Source organism: Amyelois transitella, chromosome W (assembly GCF_032362555.1).
Source record: "Amyelois transitella isolate CPQ chromosome W, ilAmyTran1.1, whole genome shotgun sequence".
In the NCBI taxonomy this organism is placed as follows: Eukaryota; Metazoa; Arthropoda; class Insecta; order Lepidoptera; family Pyralidae; genus Amyelois; species Amyelois transitella.
In genome coordinates, this window is record NC_083536.1 from 2,958,227 (window position 1) to 2,985,471 (window position 27,245).

The 27,245-nt window shown below is 37.8% G+C and overlaps 1 protein-coding gene and 1 pseudogene across 1 annotated transcript; both read right to left on the reverse strand.

Moving 5' to 3' along the window:
- Positions 1-1,268: 1,268 nt before the first annotated feature.
- Positions 1,269-2,570, reverse strand: LOC106138857 (uncharacterized). The gene is made up of 2 exons (XM_013340144.2): positions 2,450-2,570; positions 1,269-2,161 (listed from the first exon to the last, which is right to left on the reverse strand). The coding sequence occupies exons 1-2, from the start codon at positions 2,568-2,570 to the stop codon at positions 1,269-1,271; spliced, it is 1,014 nt and encodes a 337-aa protein (XP_013195598.2).
- Positions 2,571-4,188: 1,618 nt separating this feature from the next.
- LOC132904065 (uncharacterized) lies at positions 4,189-24,288 on the reverse strand (annotated as a pseudogene).
- Between the last annotated feature and the right edge of the window lie 2,957 nt (positions 24,289-27,245).

The window sequence follows — 27,245 nt, forward strand, 5'->3', positions numbered from 1 at the left end:
GTAGAATTGTCAACTCTTAGCAGAATTGCACTGTTAGAAGATTCACAAGCAAAAAATTTTAATGCCAGGAAAACAGCGAGAAGTTCTAAATAATTAATATGGTGAGAACATTCGTCGTCTTTCCAGCCTCCATTTACTCTATTTCCATTGCAGAAAGCTCCCCAACCTGTTCTAGAAGCGTCAGTAAAGATTTCTAGCTTAAACTCTCTATCTGGCTGCATGTCATTGTATGCTGACATGACACGGTCTTTCCACCATGTGAGGTCCGGTATAATTAAATTTGGCAACTCGATTATTGTGTCAAAGTTATTAGATTTTTGAAAAGCTAAATATTTTTGCCTTTCGAGAGATTTGGTATAATAGCCAGCCATATTTTACTGCTGGACATGCAGCTATAAGCACCCCAATTAACTGAGAAAATTCTCTGATTGTACATTTCGGTAAGAATAGAAAATGATTAAGTAATTTCAAAATTTTTTCTTTCTTATCGGCTGGCAAGGAAATTGACATGTTATTTGTGTTGAACATAAAACCTAGGAATTTGCAAGTTTTATTGGGAGTCAAGATACTCTTTTCTCGGTTAATTATAAAGCCCTGACATTCTAATAATTTGACAGTTTCTGTCACATTTTCATAACATTGATCATATGTATCACCTATACAAAGTATATCGTCTAAATAAATAACGGATCTAAGCCTCTCGGCCTTAAATGGGTAATAACTTCTTTCATAATTTTGGTGAAAACTAAAGGTGCAACGGATAGACCATAGGGCATAGCATTAAACTGGTAAATATCGTCAAATACAAAACAGAGGTATTTACGATCTTTTTCGCGAATTGGGATCAAGAAATAGGCTTCTTTGAGATCAATAGTCGCCGCGAACCCTTCTCTTGGTAGGAGCTTTAATGCTGTCCTATGGTCTTCCATCTTGAAGTGTGATTTCACGATATATTTATTTAATGGTTTAAGATTAAGTATAAAGCGTTTGCCCCCATTTGGTTTTGGAGCTAGAAAAATGCTAGAGAAAAACTGACTTTGACTCTTATCACACTTTGACACAGCTCCTAAATCGAGCAATTTCTTAATAGCTATTATCATGTCAGAGTGTTCTTTAATTGTTAAGGAATTGCGTGGATATTTGTTCTGGTATACCGGTCCACAGAATGGAATGGAATACCCATTAAGAATCCAATCCAGAACAAGTGAGTTTTTTTGTGATTGAAAGCCAACGATTATAAAAGAATTTAATTCTACCCGCGTGTACCTCTAATGCTGTTGAGCAGCACGTTGTTGTTTTGTCTGAGTCGACGATTTGGACTGAGGTGCTGGGGGTGCTCTGCGACCAGTCGATCCTGCAGATGTTGTCTTCCTGGCCCCCCCTCGTCCCCCCCTGTAAGACGACTGACGAGGAGGGCCCGCCCAGTTTTCCTGGGGGCGAGGCCGACTGGAAGAAGGTTGAGGTACCGTAGCTGGCTTTGGATTTGGAACAGTCTTTTTTATTTGTAATCCCTGCTTCTCGATTACTTTCGAAGCTTTAATCTTTTCCGATAATTTATTACCGAAAAGCATTTCGTCTCTATTTATGTCCTGGACTATATTTAAAAAAGCCTTATCCAAACCTGGTGTTATAAATTTAATCCTAGCTTGTGTTTCTACGTAATGGAGATCGCACAAAATACGACTACTATCGCTAAGTAGTTTAATTGCAGTAACTTTACTACCCTCATTATTTATTAATAAAGTTAATGCTCTGTTCAAAGCCGTGATACCGACACCCAAATGATGCTGAACAGATTCTACTCTTTTATCGCGAGATCGTGTTAAATCGGACACCGCAGCCGAAATCTCGGGATTCAGCTTTGGCGCTTGTAACAAGGTACAGTTTTCGGGGGTAAGATACTCTTTAAAAAACTTATCTTTAATTTCCTTATTTAATCCTTTGCGTAATATTGGCGTCCATAAGCGGGCTAAATTCTCGTGAATCTTTTCGCCGAATTTTGGAGATTCTTCGGTTGATTCGCCAAGGGCCGATAGGATCTCGGGGTCCAGTTCAGGATCGGGCTCCTGAATTTCATTTTCTGGATTACTTGACGTGTCGTGGTGATCCACAGAGTTAGCGTTGATTTCCGTAGACTCTTCCACAATAACAGGCTCATTGTCTATGGAAAAAACGAAAGCATCGATTACCAACGGTAACAGATTTAAAATATAATAATCGTTTTCTACTTGTAAGCTTAAGTGAAAATGCCATCGTGAAAACACACGGTTAACCTCCAGGCGTATAAGACCACCACGTGTTGACACACGGTCAACCTCTAGGTAGGAAAAACAAGCCACGTGATGATACACGGTTAACCTCTAGGCAAAGCACCACGTGATGACACACGGTCAACCTCTAGGTCTTTTAACGATTATATTATATCACTTAATATAAATAAAAAACGTACCTGAGTTTTCAGAGTCGGATGACTCGATGATTCTACGGTTTTTACGTTCGGCTTTTTCTTCCCAACGCCTCAATTTCTGTTGGTAATATTCGATTTTATCACGATGACGACGCTTCGGCATGATTAATATGATAAAGGATAATAAAATAGATTTAATTTTCTTATAACGGAATAAACGTGCTTGCGCTGCCACACACGAAAAAGAAATGAAGCTATGTCGAACGGAATCTATGGGGTAGAAACAAAAAAAAAAAAGAATGTAGGTAATCGATAAAATCGATTAATCTCTGAAATCGTGCGGTGTTGCCTGTAGGAAAAGGAGACTACCTGGTTAACTTATATCTGAAGAATGAAGCGACGAAATATAATTCAATACACGCCCCAGCATCGCTCGTGTAACATTTATAAACCTTTTTCTTTCTACCTTTAAAATATATAGAATGGAATAGAAGAGTACATGAGAAGCAGAAACCGCCATCAGTTCCAAATATTTATATTTTTTTATTATTATATATATATATGTTCTGTAGATCCAAAAGATGCCTGCGTAATTTAACTTTGAACTAATATGCTATAGATGCTTGAATCCTAATGGGGGGAGGTGTATTGTTCCAACATTTAGTGGCCTGGTAGCGGAAGCTGCCCCTGAATGCAGCTGTTTTGTGTAGATAAGTTAGTAATAGGGGCCGACATGATCTCGCGTTATGTTGGGTGTTGAATTTTATCTTAGAGTGGAGATACTCAGGGATCCCGTATCTTATAACTCCGAATAATAAACTAGCAAGATGTAGTTGCCTACGCGAGTCCATATTTAACATGGAGGTCTTGTTAAGGTATGGCGTAATGCGACTACGAGGTGGGATATAAAAACAAAATCGGCAGCGTGCATTTTGGACACGTTGAATTAATCGCAGAGTTCTCTCAAATAAGTAAGCGAGGCCCATAGACAACATCCCCGTAATTGAGCAGCGATAAAACCAGAGCTTCACACAACCTGACACGTACATTTTCTGTCAAAAAATTTCTAACCCTACACAAAACCTTCAAACGAAAGAAGCAGTTTCTGACGACCTCCGACACGTGTTTCTCGAAACCAAGTTCACCATCCATAACTATGCTCAGGTTTTTCGTCTCATCAACTCTTTCCACAGCTGAACCTAGCAATGTTATTTTAGGATTACTGCTTATAGTCTTCCGAATTTGGACTCTAGAACCAAGGATTAGCGTCTTCGAAGGGTTAAGTCCTAACGAGTTTTTAGCTGACCAATCGGCGATAAGTTCCAGGTCCTCATTCATTTAAATCACTGCAGATGATATTTCTTCTGGCTTATGTGAAATGTATAACTGTACGTCATCTGCGTAACAGTGATATCTGCAATGCCTAATAACGTTAGTTAGATCGGCACTATAGATTATAAAGAGGAGGGGCCCGAGTATAGATCCTTGAGGGATCCCACGGTTATAAAGTTAATAACAAGGCATATTCAAAGAAAAAGTCCTCACTAAAAGCAGTGATTGTTAACATAGAAAACAATTCCTTCTTAGTAGGTACATAAAGATGGATGAGTGAACGAGAATACCATACTCCGGTAAGTGTTAAGCACAACCAAACCAGCAACCGGAAGTATGTCAAAAACAATATAAAATAAAATACAACACAAACATCCAGCTAAAATGAGGAAAGGTAAACGAACAAGACAGATAAATTGAAGCAAGGAAGTACCTAGTCGAAGCCCCGTTTATGTGATTGCAGTAGCGCGAATTGTTTCAAGCCCAAAAACCCGCATGATATCTTGTTCATTGCGCAGACGATGCCGCGGCACATCCGGTGATTGATACTGCCGTACGAAAATTCGGCCATCTCGAGTCCAGACGTAACGCCATTTATGCAAAGTCGCCAACTCACGCACTCGTCGAAATAATTGCCTGTTTAATTTAGTCAGGCGCTCATTGAGGTATAATCGGCGCGGGGGGAAGGAAGGCCCGTCCCTTCGATAGTGGCGCCACGGCGAATACGTGCTGCCTTCAGCAACTGATCTCAGAGTGCTCGACGTGCCAGCCGTACGACAATCGGTCTGGGACGTGACGGCGAAGTTGTCGCAGCGACGTCCAGGGTCACTGCGAGAGAACCCACACGTGACACGTCGCACTATGGGAACCGCCCTAAGAGACACATCTCATAAATGGTTTTTTCATAAGTATGCGGGGATGCATCCCCGCATTCTAATATAGGATTCTAATATCTGCCTATTCATATTTCATAGAAAAGAGCATCTAAAGTTAAAGAATGAGAAGACTACAAAAACGGCTGTGTAACTTTTTGTAAGATATCCACTTTATCACAAAAAAAGAATGAGCCAATTTAGTGAACTATTATTAAAGAAGAAAAAACACATTATTTGTGCTACTTTCTTCAAATTTTACTTGGAAATTTGACAGTTGCCGAAGCTTGCCGAAGTTCTATTTTTTGTATTATATATTAGTAAATTTAATATAATTTCACGGCAAAAAGTTTTTTTTTGCAGTTTTAATGCGTAACAAAGTCAAATCTCATAAGATATGTAAGATCAGGTAAGATTTTTTTAGAGTACTTTTACTTAGAGTTTTCCTTCGTTATGATTCCCAGTCTGGACAGTCAAAAAACGAATGTGACCCAAATATTAGATTATTTTTTTTATATTTTGCGGTACTTTTATCACCTATTTCTCACAGTATTTTGTTCCGTTCCCAAACAGAACCATTCAAAACCGCATAACCGCATTATGATAAATAAATTTTTAACAAATAGTTTTGCACACGTCTTCCTTCATTATCTATACTAGTACTAATATTATAAAGCTGAAGAGTTTGTTTTGTTTGTTTGTTTGTTTGTTTGTTTAAACGCGCTAATCTCAGAAACTACTGAACCGATTTGAATAATTCTTTCACTGTTAGATAGTCTATTTATCGAGGAAGGCTATAGGCTACATTTTATCCCGGATTTCCTACGGGAAACGTCAACAATGCAGGTGAAAGTTGAATGAGTCGGCCATCTGCGAGCTTTCCACGCGAAACCAACAAATATATAGTAAAACAATGTACTAAAGATGTGAAGTACTCATTTTTTGCCACAAAAAAGTCCGCGAGAGCATATATCTATCTCTTAAGGTTTACTTACAATAACCACTTTTATGTTCATTTTTTAAGATTATTTTTTCATTATAAACATAAGTTATTTTGAAACCAATTTTCTTTAATTCAGTATTAATCCTTATCCAAATAAATATGTTTATTACTTTCGGCTGTTCATGTAGACTAAAATTGCCATTTACAGTATATAAATCAGACGAATAGGTTTTGAGATATAGTCGTTATAAGCAATTTGCAGCGAAACATTTAATACGGCGAACCAGCGTTCTTTCTAATACGCGGACGAAGTCGCGGGCACAGCTAGTTTAGTATAAAATAGGGACTTGTTCATGAAACGTTACAGTTCGTCATTATTTTTTGTCATACGCAAAAGTTTGTTAATACTTACTCTCCACAATGAGTGAATTTTCGCGCACCAGACGCGACTTAAGTCTCATATTGATTGATAGTGATACAAATTATGTTGATTCTTTATCAAATTATATACGAAACAATTTCACCAAATTTTCAGAAGGAAACATAGGAAAAATCATTGCCAGTATTCAAAAGTCTTTCATAACTCAGTTTCGACAACGCTTTACTAAAGCGGGTCGAAAGAAAGATCAGTTTTTAAGTCAAAACAGCAGTTGGCTGGATGGTAAATTTACTGTGAAGCTAGAAGATCCTACATGCCAATCAGAACCTTCGACATCAGCAGGAAAAAGGGGAAGGCCTTCTAAAACGTATGAAGATATTTCAGAAAGGACAAAGAAACGTAAAAACTAGGAATTGCTTGATTCATGTGGGCTCGATATTATATTGAACTCATACATACAAGGCTTAAGGTCTCAAGGCGAAGTAGAAGAAGCCTTCATTGTTGAAGTTTTACGAATTTTGCCGGTAGAAAAGAAGAGTGAAATACGCAAGAGTCTTCTTAACGAACAGGTAACCGCTTATTCAAAAGAAGAAGCTCTCAGCATCTTCATATAATTAAATCTGAGTAAATCACAGTATGAAAATATGAGGAATTGTTTGATCATAAAAAACTGCTTATTATTTCCTTCATATAAGTTGATTCGTGAAGCTAAACGGATGTGCTATCTGCTAGAATCGAACATTGAAATAACAAACATCAAAGCAAACATCAAATTGCAAGATCTTTTAGATCAAACTTCAGCTAGGCTTATAAAAATTAGTGATGTTTATAAAGTTGGTTCAACTCACGTAACATTACATTCCAAATGGGGCTGTGATGGATCAAGTGCACAAAGCGAATACAAACAAGTCCTGCCTGAAGAGAGTGAGTTGATTTCAGACTCATAATTTATTTATATCATCCCTTGTGCCCCAGAGACTTATTGATACCAATACTAATGAAGTTTTGTGGTGTTATCCTGCTCCATCATCAGTCAGATTTTGCCAACCTATTTTGATAGAATTTTCAAAAGAGACTCCAGAGAAGACAAAACAAGTAGTCGATGAAATTAATGCTCAAATTTCAGCTCTAAGTCCTTCCCTAATCAATCATAATGGAGAAGGTATTGAAATATAACACACGTTATTTTTAACTATGATTGACGGTAAAGTGGCTCAGGTTTTATCAGAAACTTCATCGAGTGCTGTATGTACCATTTGCGGTGCAAGACCAACAGAGATGAACAATTTAGAAAAAGTTCAAAACAAACCTGTCGACGAAGCTTCTTATCAATATAGATTTTCAACTTTGCATTGTTGGAGCAGATTTATGGAACTTATTTTACACTTATCTTAAAATTTAGGATTTGCAAAATGGTCTGCCACAACTACAGAGAAAAAAAATTTAAAAAAGGAAAAGAAGGCTTATGTACGGTCGCGTTCATAATTGCAGTCATAGTTCGCAAAACTTTATAGCTTGTAGTCACCGCTATCACTCACACATTCACACAATAAACAACAAGCGGTGAAGCGTTGGGTAACGCGCCATCAAGAAGAGGGTAGTGTAAAAAGTCGCCGCGCAGCGGCCGTCGTCCGCTTATTAACACAGCGACACGCCACACAGCGGAGATCCATGGTGGAACAGTACGAAAATAATAGCTTCATACCGACCAGAAAATTTGCGGAACAGTTCGACACATCAGTGGTTACTATTCGTCGAGTTTGCACCGTGAGGGACTACACCACAGACAGCCAGCAAGAAAGCCGTATTTATCCGAAATAAATAAGCAAAATTCCAATCTAAGGTCTGCCGCGCCGATGGATGCATGGCTAGGGGCGAGCCTAGTCTCGAGCGTGCCACTTCCGCCATGGGGTTGGGCGACCCCCAGGTAATGGCTAGCCTTACCCTGGCATGCGGGGCTCTGCTGGGGCGGACAAAAATTTTTCCCTAGCGTCTCGTGGGAATCGCATTATGAACCTTAAAAAGCATATAAATGGCGGCGATGGTGTCCGCACCCCATCACGTCTCGTTCCCGGCGGGAGCGGTATGCGGTCTGCTGAAAGCCGCTTTGCGACGATGAATGTAAGAGGAGGAATGAAGGATAAGATTGAGGAAGTATGCCAGATGATGGATGAAAGACGTTTGGATGTGTTGTGCGTGAATGAAACGAAGCGGAAAGGATGCGACGCGACGCAGCACGGCCCTTACACGGCGTATTGGTCTGGAATTTCCAGTACCAGCCGAGGCTGTCAAGGGGTCGGTCTAATTCTTTCTGCACGAATGGCTGAGTGCGTGAATGAGTATGAGTGTGTCAGCCCTCGTCTTCTATGGATTAGGCTGAAAGTTGGAATCACTCGGATCTTCGTTCTAGGTGTTTATGCACCTTGGGATGTGGGTTCGAGGGGTACAACATCAGCAAAAAGCGAAAACGAGGAGTTCTGGAATAGTGTAAGAGAAGTATTGAAAGTTACCAAGCCAAATGAGAAGATTATTATGTTAGGTGATTTTAATGGATGGGTGGGTGTAAAGCGTGATGGATATGAAAAGGTGCTTGGTGCGTTTGGTGACGAAAAGGTGAATGATAATGGAAGAAGTGTATTAGAAATTTGTCTAGAGTGGGATCTTTTTGTGTCGAACTCAATGTTTCAACATAAAGAGATCCACACCTACACAAGAGTGGAAGGTATTTTAAAAAGTATGATAGACTTTGTGATTGTAGATGAAAGATTGAAGAACAAAGTGCTGGATACCCGTGCATATCGCGGTGCTGGCATTGACTCGGACCATTTACTGGTGATATCCCGGATAAGGGGTATCTTCAATCGCTGGCGGCACAGGGTAAGGGAGCAAACCAGCGCTTTGGAAAGAGTAAAAGTAGAAAATTTGCAAGATATGGATGTAGGTAAGAAGTATATTAATAGACTGAAGGATGAATTTGAAGATTTAGATGAAATGAGCGATATTGAAGATGGATGGAAGGAATTTAAAGAAAGAATTGTGAAAGTAGCTGTTGAAGTGTGTGGTGTAAGTAGAAGAAGGAAAGGGAAAAATCACAAAAATGCGTGGATGAGTAAAGATGTGCAAGAACTTGTGCGATTAAAGAAGAAAGCATGGCTGGATTTGTTAGCAGCAAAAGCTAACTTAAGAATGCAAGAGGTTATAGATGAAGATGTGAATGAAGCACGTAAGGAATATAAGAAAATGAAAGATTTGGTTAAGAAAGCTGTGATTAGAAAGAAAGAGGAGTATAAAGAGGATTTTGATAAAAGGCTATCAGAAGACTTTCAGTCAAATCTGAAAGTATTCTGGAAATCCGTAAGGTCAGCCCGAGGAAATACTATAACCAGAGAGCTGACTAGGATCAGATGCCAGGATGGTAGCGTTGTGAAAGGAGAAGAATGTGTGCTAAAGATATGGAAGGACTATTTTGAAAGTTTATTTGAAAAAAAGGAAGGAAATAAGAAAGATTTCTGCTATAGCGAAGAAAAAGAGAATGAGATGGAAGGCGAAATTGAAATGTTCGAAATTGTGGAAGCACTTAAGAGTATGAAAGCGGGAAAGGCTGCTGGGTGTGATAGAGTGTCGGTCGAGATGCTTAAAGCAGGAAAAGGCGTAGTAGCTAGTCAGTTGTACTGCCTTTTCAATTTGTGTTGGAGAAGCGGCCGAGTACCAAAAGATTGGTGTAAGGCTGTTATCGTGCCACTTTACAAAGGAAAAGGGTCACAGCTGGACTGCAAAAATTATCGTGGTATAAGCCTGCTTAGCGTCGTCGGCAAATTGTATGCTAAGGTATTGATTAATAGAGTCAGGAATGAAACTGATGACAAAATATGGGATGCTCAAGCGGGATTTCGAAAGGGAATGGGATGTACTGATCAGGTCTTTTCCTTGCGGTGCATAGCCGAAAAGTTTTTGGCCAAGAGTCAAAAAGTCTATTGCACATTCGTAGATCTGGAAAAGGCCTATGACAGAGTTGAGAGGAATGAATTGTGGTCAGCACTTTCTATGCATGGGGTGAGCAGTCTCTTAATACGAGCACTGAAATCCTTATATGAGGATTCGAGTGCTTGTGTCAGGATAAACGGAGCGCACACTGAGTGGTTTAAGATTGAGAAAGGCGTTAGGCAAGGATGTGTTGCGTCACCGTGGCTGTTCAACCTATTTATGGATAGCTGTTTGACAGATTTGAAAGAGTCTAAAAGTGGATTAAGGATGAATGAGTTACTCGTCAAATGTCTGCTCTATGCCGACGATCAGGTTATACTGGCGTCATCAGCGGAGGAGTTACAGGAGATGGTAAACTGTATGCATGAAGCTTTAAAAGAGAAAGGAATGAAAGTGAACGTAAGTAAAACTAAAACACTGGTTTTTGAAATGGAGAAAGAAATGACAGCATGTAATATTTTGATTGGAGGAGAAAAAGTGGAGCAAGTGAAAGAGTTTGTATATCTAGGATCAAAGTTTACATCAGATGGCAAGTATGATAGTGATATTGAAAGGAGAGTGAACGCGGGGAACATGGTGAATGGAGCTTTGCATGCCTTTATGAGCAGTCAGAAACTATCCAAAAAGGCTCGACTGGCTGTGCACAGGGGCGTGTTGGTCCCGACATTAATGTATGGGAGTGAAAGTTGGGTATGGCAAAAGAAGCATGAAAGCAGAATAAATGCAGTGGAAATGAGAGCGTTAAGGAGTATGATGGGTGTGAAATTGAGTGACAGGATAAGGAACAGCGTGATAAGGGAATGTTGTGATGTGAAAGAAGATGTAGTTACAGGAATAGAAAAGGGTATGTTAAGATGGTTCGGTCATGTGGAGAGGATGAATGAAAGCAGGTTGACTAAGCAGATATACAAGGAGAGTGTGGAGGGAAAGGTCGGAGTGGGAAGACCTAGACGAACGTATCTTGATCAAATTAAGGACGTCCTGGTAAAGGGTCAGGTCAAAAGTACCCGAAACCGCCGAGCTTGTATGAAGAGAGTTATGAATGTGGACGAAGCGAAAGAAGTATGCAGAGATCGTGGCAAGTGGAAAGAGGTAGTCTCTGCCTACCCCTCCGGGAAAGAGGCGTGATTTTATGTATGTATGTATGTATGTAATAAGCAAAAACGTTTAGAATTTGCTCGGTAGTATTTGGATTTTGACTGGAAAAAAGCGATATTTACGGACAAAAAGTTCGTTTACGTCATCGCAACACGGTAGGCTTCATTTAAGGCGAAGAAATGCAACTCGGTATGAAGAAAAAAATATTGTGCCAAATATGGAGTCTGGACGCATATCTGTAAATATGTGGGGCTGGATGAGTGCTGCTGGACCTGGGGAACAGGTGTGGATAGCAGGACGCGCTACAGCTGCTCATTATGTGCAAGTGCTGCAAGAAACCATGTTACCAACTGTGTGGTGTATTTATCCGATTGATGATATGCCAACAATATCATTTGTGCAAGACAACTGCCCTGTGCATCGAGTCCATATAGTGCGTGAAAGGTTCTGCCAATTTATATTAAAAGTACTAATTACTTGGATAGTATTTTAAGGACAGCTTCAATATCTTTTCTTTATGAAAACGAATAATTAAGCTGTAACTTTAATAACAGGAGATAAGTAGATGATACAATTAGTGTATGCTGTATGTATAGCTTTATATAATCATCAATATGTAAACAAAACTATAGGTAAACTGTTTCAATAAAATTTACTAATTTTAATTATTGAATGTTTTATTTTGCTCCCTTTGGTTTAATATTTCTTGCTGATTTCCGTGTTTGAAGACACAGGTATTGTAATTCTTAGATGTCAGTTAGTTAGTTAGTTTAAATGGCACCTTGAAACATTGAAAATTGTGTAACAATATTTTTTTGTTTTTTAAATAAACAAAAAATATTCCTTGAATAACTTCGAAATCCAAGTAACGCTAGTAACTAGAACAAGCAAGTGTGAGCAAACGAGATTATCTACACTATCTACACTTCTACACTAATATTATAAAGAGGAAAACTTTGTTTGTTTGGTTGTAATGAATAGGCTCAAAAACTACTGGACCGATTTTAAAAATTCTTTCACCATTCGAAAGCTACATTATCCACGAGTAACATAGACTAATAAAAATAATTGGCAAAACAGCGTTTGCCGGGTCAGCTAGTCTAATATATGGGTCAGGCCGCGAAAATTGTCAATTGTATCACAAAAGTAACACAAGACATTTTGAGTTACCATAACACAAATGTAACCCAAAAGCAACGAACATTTTGGGTAAAGTTCGTTTCAGATTGGTGACTAAAATAACCTTAACGAATATAAGTAAGTAACTGTAGTAAAAATGAAGTAGGTAATGAAAAAGTAAATAAATAAATATATACGCGACAAATTACACAGATTGAGTTAGCCTCGAAGTAAGTTCGAGACTTTTGTTACGAGATACTAACTCTCTCAATGATAGTAAGGCTCTCAAATAACGCAATACCTACAACCAAAACAATGACTTATATTTTTTCTGTTTGCCTATTTATCTGGCTGGAAGAAGCACGACGGAGAGGAATTAAACATCAATAATTATTATTTCAACGGGAGATTGTAGCTAGCACCATTTAAACTAAACGACTTTCAATTCACAGAATGTGAATGCGGCTTTACAAATCTATTGTGTTACGCAACACGTAAATTTGTGTTACAATAACACAGAAGTAATACAAGCGTAACACATATGTCATACAAAAGCAACACAAAAGTAAAATATTTAAAATATTTTTTGGTTATAACTTGGTTATTTATTACAATTAGACGCTTATGAGTGATTCCACGCACACTTTAAAACACTTTGCATAGAAATTCGGTACAAAAATAAACAAATCTCTGTTACTTACCTTCAAAATCACAATTTTAATTTTTTTATTCAATCAGAGCAAGTTATGTAACGGACTTTCAAAATGCCTCCTGTGACAAAACAACATTGTCTGCCTTTTTTACATTTATACGTCGGTAACAGTGATGCCATATTAATACTTTGTTTTGCTATTTGGTAGTTTTAATCAAAACAATGGGTATAAATTCGTCACACAAAAAAAAATGTAACACAAAAGTAAAACGCTTTTTTTATTTTAAACTGTCGTCAAACAAGTTATATCTGGAATTTTTGCACCGGTATTACAGTAACAGTAGGGGCTATCATATTACTATTCGATGGTAAACATATATTTAAGGTATACTTTACAATTTATGGAGTATATCTTCATAATGGTAGTTAGACAAAAAGCGACCAAAAGTCACACAAAAAAATTGACAATTTCGGCGGCCTTACCCATATGTATCTTAGATCTCACTTGCTCACACTAAGTAATAAAATTTCTACCCAATAACTTTCAAAGGAACCACTACCTATGTTAGGGTTGTGTGCAGACAAACTTTCAACCTTATTGAAATAACATAAGTCTGGCAGTCGCAGGCTTCCCTCTATAGGCAAATCTTATGCAAATAATGAGAGACGACGATATCTCGATCGACAATTATCGGGCCCAGTTCGGCCATCGTTGATTACCGTCTCTTTCTGTTTTGTTATGTTATATGTCATAGAATAATAAACTGTTTTACTTAGTAATCATTGGTATTAAAGACCGTATTCATTTGATGGAATATATATATTTTTTTTAAATATGCATGTGTGTGTGTATCTAGTGGAACCACAGTGCACGCTATTTTAGTTTTAGTGTTAGAGTTGCCAATGTAAACATAAAGCTGTGACATTTTTAATTTTTAAAAATATAACGCGATAAGTTCTTCCCGCTTTTATAAGCTTAATCTAAAATTAATAATACAATACTGAGGTGAAAGTGTTATCTACGAAAATAAGCTCATATTTACATTGGAATACATCACTTTATTGTGGATTATGCAAACCCAAAAACCAGCACTGATAAACGCACGAGATACATTTGAACACCTGAAGCAGAAAGCGAGGAGTACGTCCTAGCTGTACAGAACAAAGAAAGTATCCATCCCTATAAGGTACAAATTTATATATTGTTATAACCTCAATGATAAGGTGACTAAGCAACTGCACTACGTATTGATATTACTTGTGCTGCCATCTCGTGACATCCTAAATAACTAATCAATACTGTACACCACGCCATCTAGCGGTATACATCGGAACGAAAACCACCCAGCAGATATATAAACCCTAGACATTTAGCTACTTGCCCAAAGATGGCGCTACTGTGCGCAGGTTGTAAACAATCTATACCTGACAGGCGATTTTTATCCTGCCAATTGTGTCACCAAACCTTTGACCTTGAATGCGCTAATGTTAGTGAGGGTCGATTTTATAATACCATGACTATAGAACACAAAAAACAATGGAAATGCCACTATTGCAGGTCCAAAGAACCAAAAGTTGGTAATAGCAACACCCCTATTTTGCCCAAAAATCGGGAAAACCCACCTATACAACAAAACTTGGCAAATGACCACCCAATTACATCAATAGATCCAGTCACTTCTGATTCAAATGTTACCATAAGGAAAAAAATCTCCTACTGTAAAGAAGATAGCTCTGAACTAGAGGATTTCTCGGCGAACTCTCTCCAGGGGAATACAATTGCACCAATGAGCGACGAATCTATATTTGAAAATACAAAAACTTTATACCATTGTAAAGATGACGATCTACTGACGCTAAGAAACTTCAAAATAATATTACAAGAAAATAATAATTATATGCTATCGGCTTTAAGAATATCTGTTCAAGAGGAAATAAAAAAAGCAGTTGCAGATTTAAAGTATGATTTACATCAAGAAATAGAAAATAAAATACGGGTACAAACTCAAGAAAATTTAGAAATAGTAAATATCAAAATAACACTGCTAGAAGAAGAATGCCGAAATATTAAAGAAGAATATAAAAAACTACAAGAAAATTTTGATAACACGAAATTGAATAAACCTACACAATCTGACAGTCGGGAAAAAAATTTAGTACTGCATGGGCTACCTGTCCATCATTGGGAATCTGAAGATGAAATAATAGAAAGAATTAAAAATATTTTTGGTGGAATATTGAATGTAAATTTAAACGGATACATAGAAGAAATCTCCCAAAAGAGCCCCCAAGTAACGTCAAAAAATAATATTCCTTCTAAATCTAGAGTATTGAACACTTTGTTCCTAAATCCTGCCAGCTATGAAGAAATAAATAGTATATTGAAAAACCTTAAAAATAAATATTCATTCGGAATAGATGAAATTCCCTTGATGTTGTTAAAGAAATGCGCTGATGAGTTAACAGTCCCTTATACTATACTTATAAATCAATCCTTTACTGAAGGCATATTTCCGGATTTGCTAAAAATTTCTCTAATCAAACCCATACACAAAAAAGGTCCTACCACAGACATTAATAATTATCGACCGATATCTCTTTTACCGGCGTCAGCGAGAGTGTTTGAATCGGCTATGGTAAAACGTTTAAGTGACTTCTATGAAAAATACAACGTGCTCCATGAAAATCAGAATGGATTCAGGAAAAATTTCTCCACCACCTTAGCGATTTATAAATTCACACTAAAAATATTCGAAAACATTGATCAGAAAAAATACTCATTAGGACTCCTCCTAGACATGAGTAAGGCTTACGATAGAGTAAATCACGATATTCTGCTTAACAAATTATTTGATTCAGGAATTAGAGGCACGGCACTTAACTGGTTCAAATCATATCTCGAAAAACGTGTACAACACGTCGAACTTAGGTATACAAACTTTGAATCGGGTAAAATAGAAATTATAAGGTCAAATAGAGCAGTTTCCACCGGCTCTATTCCGCAGGGTAGTGTCTTAGGGTGTATTCTGTTTCTCATATACATCAATGACCTCCCAGACGAAATCAAAGAAGAGTGCATACTCTTTGCGGACGATGTATCGGTTTTACTATCCTGTTCTGATGAAGTTGAACTAGAAAATAAATTAAATATTACTATGGATAGTATAATAAATTGGTTGGATACACATAACTTAGAACTTAATTTAAATAAAACTAAATTACTACAATTTAAACCATCACAAAAAAGACCATTGCAGTTGGATTTTAATTATAAGAATACTAATTTAAAAACAGTCGACACGGCGACCTTATTGGGGATCGAATTAGATACCAACATGACTTGGAAACCACATATTCAGAAACTAAAAAATAAGATTTCATCTTTTACTTATGCATTACACCAACTTAAACGGGTAACTGACCTAAAAACCTGCCTTGCCGCTTATTATGCATATGCCCACTCCAGACTGTCATATGGCATAGTTATATGGGGAAACTCTTGTACAATTAATGATATATTTACGCTACAAAAGAAAATCGTTAGAATACTCGTAAATATTGACCAGATGACATCCTGCAGAACATATTTCATAAAACATAAAATTCTTACCTTAACATCTATATATATTCTAGAAGCATGCAAATTTGTGAGGAAGCATGAGGCTCTGTATATACGAAGGATAAATAGAAACAAAAGAAATAATAGAGACCTCAACATACTAGAAAGACCAATCACTAAAATGAAACTTGTTTCTTCCAGCCCTCATCATATGGCTATAAAAATATATAACCATATCCCGAATTATATAAAAAATATTAAAAAAATCCCTATATTTGCGAAAGATCTTAAAAATCTACTCGTAGGTAAATGTTATTATGATATTTCTGAATTTTTCGACGATAAATTCCCTACCAATTCACTTTGATTTCTTTATTACAAATAAAGCGAAAATCTGTAAATCAAATTTAATTTGTAAGTAATGTGGCAACTAGTTGCCCTCATGTTTGCAGTGCCCTTGCAGGGCGTCACTTGTACCTACTATTTATTTAACAACTTATAACTTGTGACTTGCAATAAATAAATCTGAATCTGAATCTGAATCTTTTAACCCGTAAGAATTTTAAAACTATGACTGCAGATATGAACGCGATCGTACAAAGAAGGTTCAGAGAAGAACTTGGATTAAATATAGATAAACCAAAGCAAATTACTGGCAACACTAATGATGGTAATACGGCCAGGAGATTTTTTCAAAATTACCAATGTTCATCAGAAATCACTGGTATAGATGAGGAATTAATTAAACGATTGTATATAATACTTCAGGTTATGTCAAGCGGTAGAGATATTGATGTCACGAAATTTGGTCAATATGCATTTGATACAGTACAACTGTATGTTAATAAATATAAATGGTATTATATGCCATCTTCGGTGCACAAGGTGTTAATTCATGGTGAAAGTATTATACGACATTTCTCATTTTTGCCTCTTGGACAATAGGCTATTTTACACCATGTAAAAAAAAATATAAAAATGCACGTATCTTATAGATTTTGTAAAAAATAAAAGAAAAACATCGATCATTATTCATAAAAGTGCAATATGGATTTTATAATTCAATTTAAAAAATCCTCTTTTTTAATCTGTTCTTCAAAAGTCGAAAACGCTATCCGCCATGTTGGGTACTGACGTGACGTCATACTTTTAGTAAACAAATATCGAATCGAAAACATATTGATGATGTCAGGCTCTGTTTATTTTGAAATTTTAAAATTTCTATCACGTTTTTGGGTTTTTACTCTTTAATAATTTAATAGAATCATGGAAGACGGTTTTGTGAAAGCAGACAATATAAATCTACCGAGGATTAATACGTTGATGGTGGCGAAATTTTTTGCGTCCAATCCCGATTTCTGTTCTGCTGAGTTAAGAAATGTTAAAACAGCGATGTAAGTATTTATTGTATTAAACATTCTCTTACAATACACAATTATAATAGGTAAATTATTACACAACCAATCTAACATAACCTATTTTGGATCTCTTCTTGCTAATTTCAACCAAGTGTTTCTCATTTTAATATCACTTGGCAGTGGAATCCACAATTTTTCTGGTGTTTTTATACTTGTATTCTTGCATTCAGGAACAAGACACCAACAATATGTATTGTAATTCATTATTACAAAAATCTTTTTACTTTAGTCTTACGTAGAGCCGTATTGTTTACTAAAAGTATGACGTCACGAGTCAAAACAGCATGGCGGATGGCGTTTTCGCGCGAAAATACAAAATCATAAATAATAAATCGTTTTTAGAGCACTTTTCGGCTTCAAAAAATTTTAATAAAAATTCTATAGGTATAACACAGTCTCAGGATTGATTTAAAACAGTTTTCAAAAAAGAGTGTAATAGCCTATTCTTAGAAGACGCTCTGGAGTCAAGAAACAAAGACTACAGGGAGTTCAGGCTTCATCATGCAAGAAAATGTTCGAGGACAGCTACAAATGAAGATGTTTTACACACACTTTTATATACCTCTAATCCATATATTTCATACATACATACATACATACATAAAATCACGCCTCTTTCCCGGAGGGGTAGGCAGAGACTACCTCTTTCCACTTGCCACGATCTCTGCATATTTCCTTCGCTTCATCCACATTCATAACTCTCTTCATGCAAGCTCGGCGGTTTCGGGTACTTTTGACCTGGCCCTTTACCAGGACGTCCAAGATACGTTCGTCTAGGTCTTCCCACGCCGACCTTTCCCTCCACACCCTCCATGTATATCTGCTTAGTCAACCTGTTTTCATTCATCCTCTCCACATGACCGAACCATCTCAACATACCCTTTTCTATTCCTGTAACTACATCTTCTTTCACATCACAACATTCCCTTATCACGCTGTTCCTTATCCGGTCTTAATTTCACACCCAACATACTCCTTAACGCTCTCATTTCCACTGCATTTATTCTGCTTTCGTGCTTCTTTTGCCATACCCAACTATCACTCCCATACATTAATGTCGGGACCAACACGCCTCTTTGCACAGCCAGTCGAGCCTTTTTGGATAGTTTCTGACTGCTCATAAAGGCATGCAAAGCTACATTCACCACGTTCCCCGCGTTCACTCTCCTTTCAATATCACTATCACACTTGCCATCTGATGTAAACTTTGATCCTAGATATACAAACTCTTTCACTTGCTCAACTTTTTCTCCTCCAATCAAAATATTACATGCTGTCATTTCTTTCTCCATTTCAAAAACCAGTGTTTTAGTTTTACTTATGTTCACTTTCATTCCTTTCTCTTTTAAAGCTTCATGCATACAGTTTACCATCTCCTGTAACTCCTCCGATGATTTTATTTATTTATTTATTTAAACTTTATTGCACAAAAACAAAAAATGTACAAAAGGCGGACTTAATGCCGTTTGGCATTCTCTACCAGTCAACCAGTTGACCAAACAGAAAAAACTTTAAGTTGGTGGTGCGATAAAGTGCACATGCTTACTGACAAAATACATACATTACAAAAAAATGCGTAAATACATACAAGATATACATACATAATATACACTATAAATACATATACATACATAAAATATATAATTAGGATGACCCATCATTAATCTGCCGAAGAAAGAACCCCTTCACAGCATGTTTGAACGCAGAGCGACTAGGAGCTCTCCTAATAATTTCAGGAAGAGCATTCCAGAGCCTTACAGCCTGAACCTGGAAAGATTTCTCCAAAAAAGTAGACCGGAACAGAGGAGTACGCAGAGTCAGGTTGTCTGAAGAGCGAAGAGAACGGAACTCAGAAGCGGGAATTTAGATTTTAAGTAAAGAGGAGAGCTAAAACCCAGCTAAAAGTTGAATCGATCTGCAGTCCAAGGTCTTTTACGCTGGGGCAGTAAGGGATCGTAACATCATTAAATTTAACGGGATTGATAGCCTCGAAATTAATATTACAAATTTGCCGGGAGCTTCCTATAATTATAGCCTGGCATTTACCCGGGTTTACAACTACTCCGTACTTAGTCGACCAGTCTGCAATAATGCTAAGATCCCTGTTAATGAGCGCAACCGAGGAGTCAATACCCTCACAATCGCATGAGTGGTAGAGTTGCAGGTCGTCTGCATATAGATGAAAAGAGGAAGAAAGGAGTAAAGTAAGAGAGTTGATGAAGATAGAGAACAGGAGAGGGGACAATATGCCACCTTGGGGAACGCCAGAAACAAGGTCACGCCAACTTGAGATATTTTGCTCAACACGGACTGCTTGCTGTCGGCCACGAAGATAAGAGGCGAACCAATCGAGGACCACTGGAGAGAGATTAAGGCGAGCAAGTAAAGCAAGGAGAACATCGTAATCTACCGTATTAAAAGCATTGGAGAAATCAATAAGTACAAGGATGGTCACCTTGCCGTGCTCCATGCCATTTCTGATGTCCTCAGTCACCTTCAACAACGCAGTACCCGTGCTGTGTCCCGGGCGGAATCCCGATTGAAATTCACTGAGCAGTCCATTAGAAAGAACAAGAGAGGATATTTGAGAATACAATGCTGCTTAAAGAATTTAAGAGAAAAATGGAAGAATAGATATAGGACGATAATGATTTAAGCTGCCAGGCTTGTTAGTTTTAGGTAGAGGAATGACAAATGCCTTCCGCCATAAGGAAGGGAATACACCTGAACTAAGGGAATAGTTAATGATGTGAGTGAGAGCCGGAAGAATGAAGTCCAAAAGAAGAAGAATCATGCGGAGATTAATTCCATCGATCCCCATGGCTTTTGTTTTTATGGAAAGGACAATTTTTTTACGTCTTCAATGGTCACTGTAGAAAAGGAAAACGTGTCAGGTAGCAAACAAGGTAAGGAGTTTAAATAGGAAATAGTTTGCAACCTAGATGAAGAATCCAGAGAAGTAGTGGAAGTAAAATGATCATTTATCTCATCTAGAGAAAAGGAGGAATTGAATACCTTGGAATTACCCTTACCTACACCTTGGCTTTTGAGGAACTTCCACACATCAGCAGGAGAAGAATTCGAAATGCTTTCATGAAAATACCGACGTTTCGCGGACCTCACCATACGATTACAAAGATTTCGTGCCCTCTTAAATATATCGCAATTGTCATCAGAACGATCACGTTTAAATTTTAAGAACGCTCGATTACGTTTTGTCATGGCCATGCGCACTCCCCTGGTCATCCACGGACAAGGAGGTCGTTTAATTTTTACACGACGGAATGGACCATGGCGATCAAAAAGAGAAACAATTGAGCTATTAAGAAGGCCAACCTTGGATTCCACGGTATCAGCAGCTAATATGGCATCCCAGTCAGTGCCAGCAGCATCAGTACGCAGCGCTTCAATATCCAGCCCAGCAAAGTGGCGCATTAAAACTGAATTTGCCTTAATCTTAGTGGTGTGAATCCTGTAAGAAGCGTAGATAAGGTCATGTCGAGAAAATGCTGGAGCAGGATGCTGACCATGAAGCATGATATTATCGAGTGATGAGGTAAATATGTGGTCAAGCCAGGTGTCAGGGGAGTCCTTATTGACGTGAGTGGCATTAAAAGGAAGAACCGAAAGATTGAAGGAGTCAACAATATCACGAAGTTTACAAGAAGAAGAGGTGTCGAGTAAGAGGTTAGTATTGATATCACCGAATACAAGGGAATGAGAGTATACAGAAGCAACAGGATCAAGTACTGTCTCAAGAGAAGAAAAATAGTTTATTCCTGGTGGACAATACATAACCCCCAATACAATTTTCTGGTGGCTCACTTCAACTTCTATAAAGATGTATTCGGCTGATGCCGAGTAAGAAGAGGGAGATTGGAACAAAATTTTATACAAAAGATTGCTGCGTAAATATATGGCTACACCTCCACCAACTTTATCAGTGCGGTCATTTCTTATCAGTATATAGCCAGGTAATGCAACCAAAAATGAATCAAGGCAAGGCTTCAGCCAAGACTCTGAAACCAGAATTGCTTGGAGATGTTCAACCGTTCCAAGTTCTAGGAGGTCAGTGTAGTGGGCTGTTACGCTTTGAGCATTGATGTGGCAAACATTAAAATATTTTCTAACGGGCATCAAGTCTTTACGCACTAAATCACCAAGTGAGACGGCATCATGAAAAGAATCTTCCCCAGCCGACTCAAAAGAGTCATCCATTAATAAATGATATTAGTTATATACTACTTAAAATATAAAAAGATATACCTACTTAATATATTAAAACAGAATACAAGTCTTAAATAAGTGCACTACCACCAAATCTGCAATGGCCTGCCGGCTTACAACGTAAGTAGTCAATTAATGTTTACATAGTTACAATTCCAGACAACCAACTCAATTCACGAACTTAACAATATTATAAAAAATAACAAAGTAAATTGTCACTGTAAAAAACTTAGGTTTGAACAAAAGTTAAGTGTCTTAGTATACAGTATACAGAAAAAAAATAATAATAATAAGAAATTAAATTTAGACAGGAACGTACCGAGAAAATTTCATTAGACGGAACGCACCGTTTGAAAGCAAACTAAAAACAAAACGAATTGTCACTGTCAATGCCACAAATTAGTTGGCAGTTGTTCTGTCACTTACTGAGTGGTCGGTACCTATCTTAGGTCGGTACGGTAGGAAGGTACTTAAAATAAAACTATAAAACAGAACTTCTGCAACTATCACTAGGGGGTAGCTATGTAGCACGCTATTTTACTTTCACCGCCCTTTTAGGCCGCTGCTTATCATTGTTTGAAGTGCCCGCCTTGTCAGTCCTATTATCAGCACGCTCCATAGGTAGTGGCGATTTTTGGACATTTGGGATCTTGAATGCTTCACCAGCCAGCCAGTTGATGACGCCAGTATAACCTGATCGTTGGCATAGAGCAGACATTTGACGAGTAACTCATTCATCCTTAATCGACTTTCAGACTCTTTCAAATCTGTCAAACAACTATCCATAAATAGGTTGAACAGCCATGGTGACGCAACACATCCTTGCCTAACGCCTTTTTCAATCTTAAACCACTCAGTGTGCGCTCCGTTTATCCTGACACAAGCACTCGAATCCTCATATAAGGATTTCAGTGCTCGTATTAAAAGACTGCTCACCCCATGCATAGAAAGTGCTGACCACAATTCATTCCTCTCAACTCTGTCATAGGCCTTTTCCAAATCCACGAATGTGCAATAGACTTTTTGACTCTTGCCCAAAAACTTTTCGGCTATGCACCGCAAAGAAAAGACCTGATCAGTACATCCCATTCCCTTTCGAAATCCCGCTTGAGCATCCCATATTTTGTCATCAGTTTCATTCCTGACTCTATTAATCAATACCTTAGCATACAATTTGCCGACGACGCTAAGCAGGTTTATACCACGATAATTTTTTTTTAAAAACAGTCCAGTTGTGACCCTTTTCCATTGTAAAGTGGCACGATAACCGCCTTACACCAATCTTTTGGTACTCGGCCGCTTCTCCAACACAAATTGAAAAGGCAGTACAACTGTCTAGCTACGACGCCTTTTCCTGCTTTTAGCATCTCGACCGACACTCTATCATACCCAGTAGCCTTACCCGCTTTCCGCTTAAGTGCTTCCACAATTTCATGTTTGAGAAAACCTTACAATAAAAAATATTTGGAATTTTTTGATGAAGCTAGAGAGCTCTTGAGTGACTGTTACGCTATATTTTTATATTGTCTTGATATTTGACGAAGTTATTTTATTTCTATTCATATTTCTTGTAACATAGATGTAAGTCTACAAATTCTGTACTTATTTTTGTTCTACATTTTTTATTACTACTATTAATAAACTTTCAATTATAAAGTGTATGTTATTTAATTGTACATATATCGAAGATTCTTTCAAGACTGTTGGCTCTGTCTAGCCCGCAAGGGATAAAGACGTGACCATATGTATGTATGTATATCGAAGATTATCAGAAAAAAAAAATCACGTTAATATAATCATTAAAAAAAAGTTACGGATTTATGAGATGAAAAGTAGTCAAAGTTCGCACTGTGCGTCGACAAGGTCCTCGCAAACGAGTTTGACTCCTAACTTTTCAGCAAGTATGATAGCGATATGAGGCAGGCTTTCTCCAGGATGCTCCGCCACACAGGTGATTTCAACGTCATTGAGCAAGTGGTCTTGATTACGATCATTAATTTCGAACTTTAAATCTGCTATAGTATTTAGCAAGGATTTCTCAACCTCATCAGTCACAGTCTCGCGTTCCATAGTTTGCCTTCCCACCAGATTCTCAAGGCTCTCAACATGCACTTGTAGTTGTTCAACTTTCTTATCACTCTCATCAAGTCTCATCGTTATACTGTTCAGAGACTCCGCTAGCATCCTCATATGCGCACTATCAATACTTCTATACTCCTCCTTTACTCCTGTACTCCTCCCGAAATTGACGAAGCTCGAGGAACAACATCTGGGTATCTGCGATGTCCAGTGTATCATTAAGAGCTGTGTTATTGAGGTCAGATAATATAGGCAGTATCGCCGGCCGCTCCCGAGAACTGTCTACCGCTGCCTCGCGACGCTGCGTCACATCATTTTCCGAACCTCGAACGGGTGTATTAGTATTATCCGATCTGGGCAGCCTGCATATGCACAATGGACATTTCCAGGATGCTCTGTGCTCGTGTGTCAGAGTATTACAGAAACGCTGCTCCGATACGTTTGCACAAATAAGATCGTTTTTCTTCTTACAAGAACAGCATATTAAGAATTGGCCCTTTTCAATCGGTTTTAGGCAGCCGGCACAATTATTATTGATCTCTATTTTGAGTTACAAAACTTGAAAACGACCAGAGTAAGTCGTGAATGAGATAAAAATAAAATTAGAAAGGAAAAACAATAAAAAATAAATAAGACAAGAGACTCAAGCGGGACTTTGTTGAATTTATATACAAATAATCTCCTGTTGTTACTAGTAGCGCCATCTATGGTACTTGTATGTAATTAGTGTCATGTCAATGTCACATATTGAATAAAGTTCAGTTACTGTCCAACCTCAAACCGGCGTTTTCATTATAGGTTATGGCCCAGTAAAACGTTTATTTCTCGCGAAAAGACTTGCTAATTAGTGCCGATTAGTCCTCGCAGATTGAGAATACGCTGTGCTGTTTAGAACTGTGAACTGTGATAGTGAAAACTGTTAAATATGACGACGAATTACATTGTGAGTGTGCCCAAGCTAAAAGGACGGGAAAACTACAATGAGTGGGCATTTGCTGCGGAGAATTTTCTAATATTGGAAGGAACTTTTGATTTAATCAAAACTACAAAGCCAGAGGAAGCTGCAGCCGACGCGAAAGCTAAAGCAAAGTTGATCTAAACGATTGACGTTTTTTCCTTTGCGGGTAGGCGCGGCGGAAATACGAAAAAAACATAGCTCCACAATAATAATTTATTAAAATTTATAATCGAGTAAAACTCTGGCTAAAAGTAGATAAGTTTGCTGCCAGACTCACCTGCGCTCATCTTACATAATAATCCTGTCAATTATCACATATTATCACATAATAACTATTCTGCATTATGGAGGCTACTCATGGGCTGAGCTTTGAAGATCTTCAAAGAACGTTTCAAACTAGAATGCAGGAATATGAGGACAAGTTGCTGCAGATTGCTTCCGGGACTTCACCAAGACACCCTGATCTGTCATCACTTGCACGTGAGTTCAGTGATTTTAAGAAATTTGTCTTGCAATCATTGTCTGTCATAAAATCACAGATAGATTTGCTCTCTCTCGGTCAGGACAGACATGAAACCATGATGCGAAGAAAGGTACTGATGCTGCATGGGGTTCCAGAGAAAGATAGTGAGAATGTCCAAGATTCTGTCCTTCGCATACTTTGTGACAACATGAAATTGGGTAGTGTTGTAGGGAGTGATTTAGCTGTTTGTCATAGGCTGGGTTCCCGTCGGGGCAAGACCCGACCGATTATCGTGCGTTTTTGTAACATGGATTCCAGAACTTTAGTGTGGGACAGCAAAATTACTCTGAAAGGTTCTGGTATTACGGTATCCGAATTTTTTACCAATGCCCGGCATAAGGATGAATGCCTTATGCCGCGCATTGGTTAAAAATTGAGAAAAGTGACACCGCACGTCGCCACTTTGGTGTGAAGAATTGCTGGACCGTCGAGGGAAAAATCAGTGTCTTGCTCCCTAAGTCTCGTCGTAAGCTGGAGTCCCTCACCGAAGTGCAAGACCTTATTGCAGCCCATCCGATTGCTGAAACAAGTTCCGATGGTAGAGAGACGGGCCCGGCTGTCACTCGCAAGCAAAAAGCTGGCTCCAGTAAGGCCCCTGTAGCCCCTAAAGCGAGCAGATTGCGTGGTCGTGAGTGAATGACCGGTATTATTGTTAATGGGGTTCCCTGTAGTCCAAGGTGGCGGTATATTTATTGTTCACATTAATGTAGGTATTGCCTTAATTTTCGTTTGGCGGGTAATTTATTGCTTGTTATTATAGTCACATTATTTATTATTATTATTATTTTTTATGTTAAATTATTAATATTTTGTCCATAGCGTACAATGGCAACCTAGTTAAGGAGTGTGTTTCGACAAAGTTTTTGGGCATTATGCTTGACAAACATTTATCGTGGAAAGAGCATGTTGAATACTTAAGCCAAAGATTAAACCATTTTGTTTACGCTCTATATCGGTTAAGAATTACTTGTGGTCAAGATACAGCACTCCTTGCTTACCACGGTCATGTTTGCTCGGCTCTGCGGTATGGACTAGTCATTTGGGGAAATTCTGTTAATGTCGATGATGTTTTCTTAATACAGAAAAAATGTGTTAGAGCCTTATGTGGTGCCAAACCATTGGATAGCTGTAGACCATTATTTAAAAAATTAAAAATATTGACATTGACTTCTATGTATATATTGGACATCTGCATATTTGTAAAGAATAACAGACAATTATTGAAAAAAATATCGTATCCTTCTGGACTAAGATACCCAAACCGACTGGCTTTCCAGCCTCATGCAACGAAATCATTCAAAATGAACAGTTATAACATGGCAATAAGGATATATAACCATTTGTCCGAAAACATAAGGTCACTGCCAATGTCTAAATTTAAAAAACAACTCCACACTATACTTATCAATAATTGCTTTTATAATATTAATGAGTTTTTTAGTTTTAAGTTCTGACATATAGCACCACCAAATAATTCAAAATAATTCCAAATAATTTTAATTATAGCTTTTTTATTATTGTAACTATTGACGTAATTTTTATCGTATTTGTAATTTATTTTAATAGACATTATTGACTTCAACATTTGCATGCCAACTAAGGGTGCAACACGCTTGCTCGGTTAAACCTAGACATACTTTTGTCCTACTATGTATTTTTTACCGTGTTTGCCTGCAAATAAATTTATTCATTCAT

Excerpts from the sequence above, each read along its gene's own strand:
- LOC106138857 (XM_013340144.2), bottom strand. The coding sequence starts at position 2,570 with ATGCCGAAGCGTCGTCATCGTGATAAAATCGAATATTACCAACAGAAA. Across the intron at positions 2,162-2,449 it reads ATCCGACTCTGAAAACTCAG|ACAATGAGCCTGTTATTGTG; the intron begins GTACGTTTTTTA and ends TTTTTTCCATAG.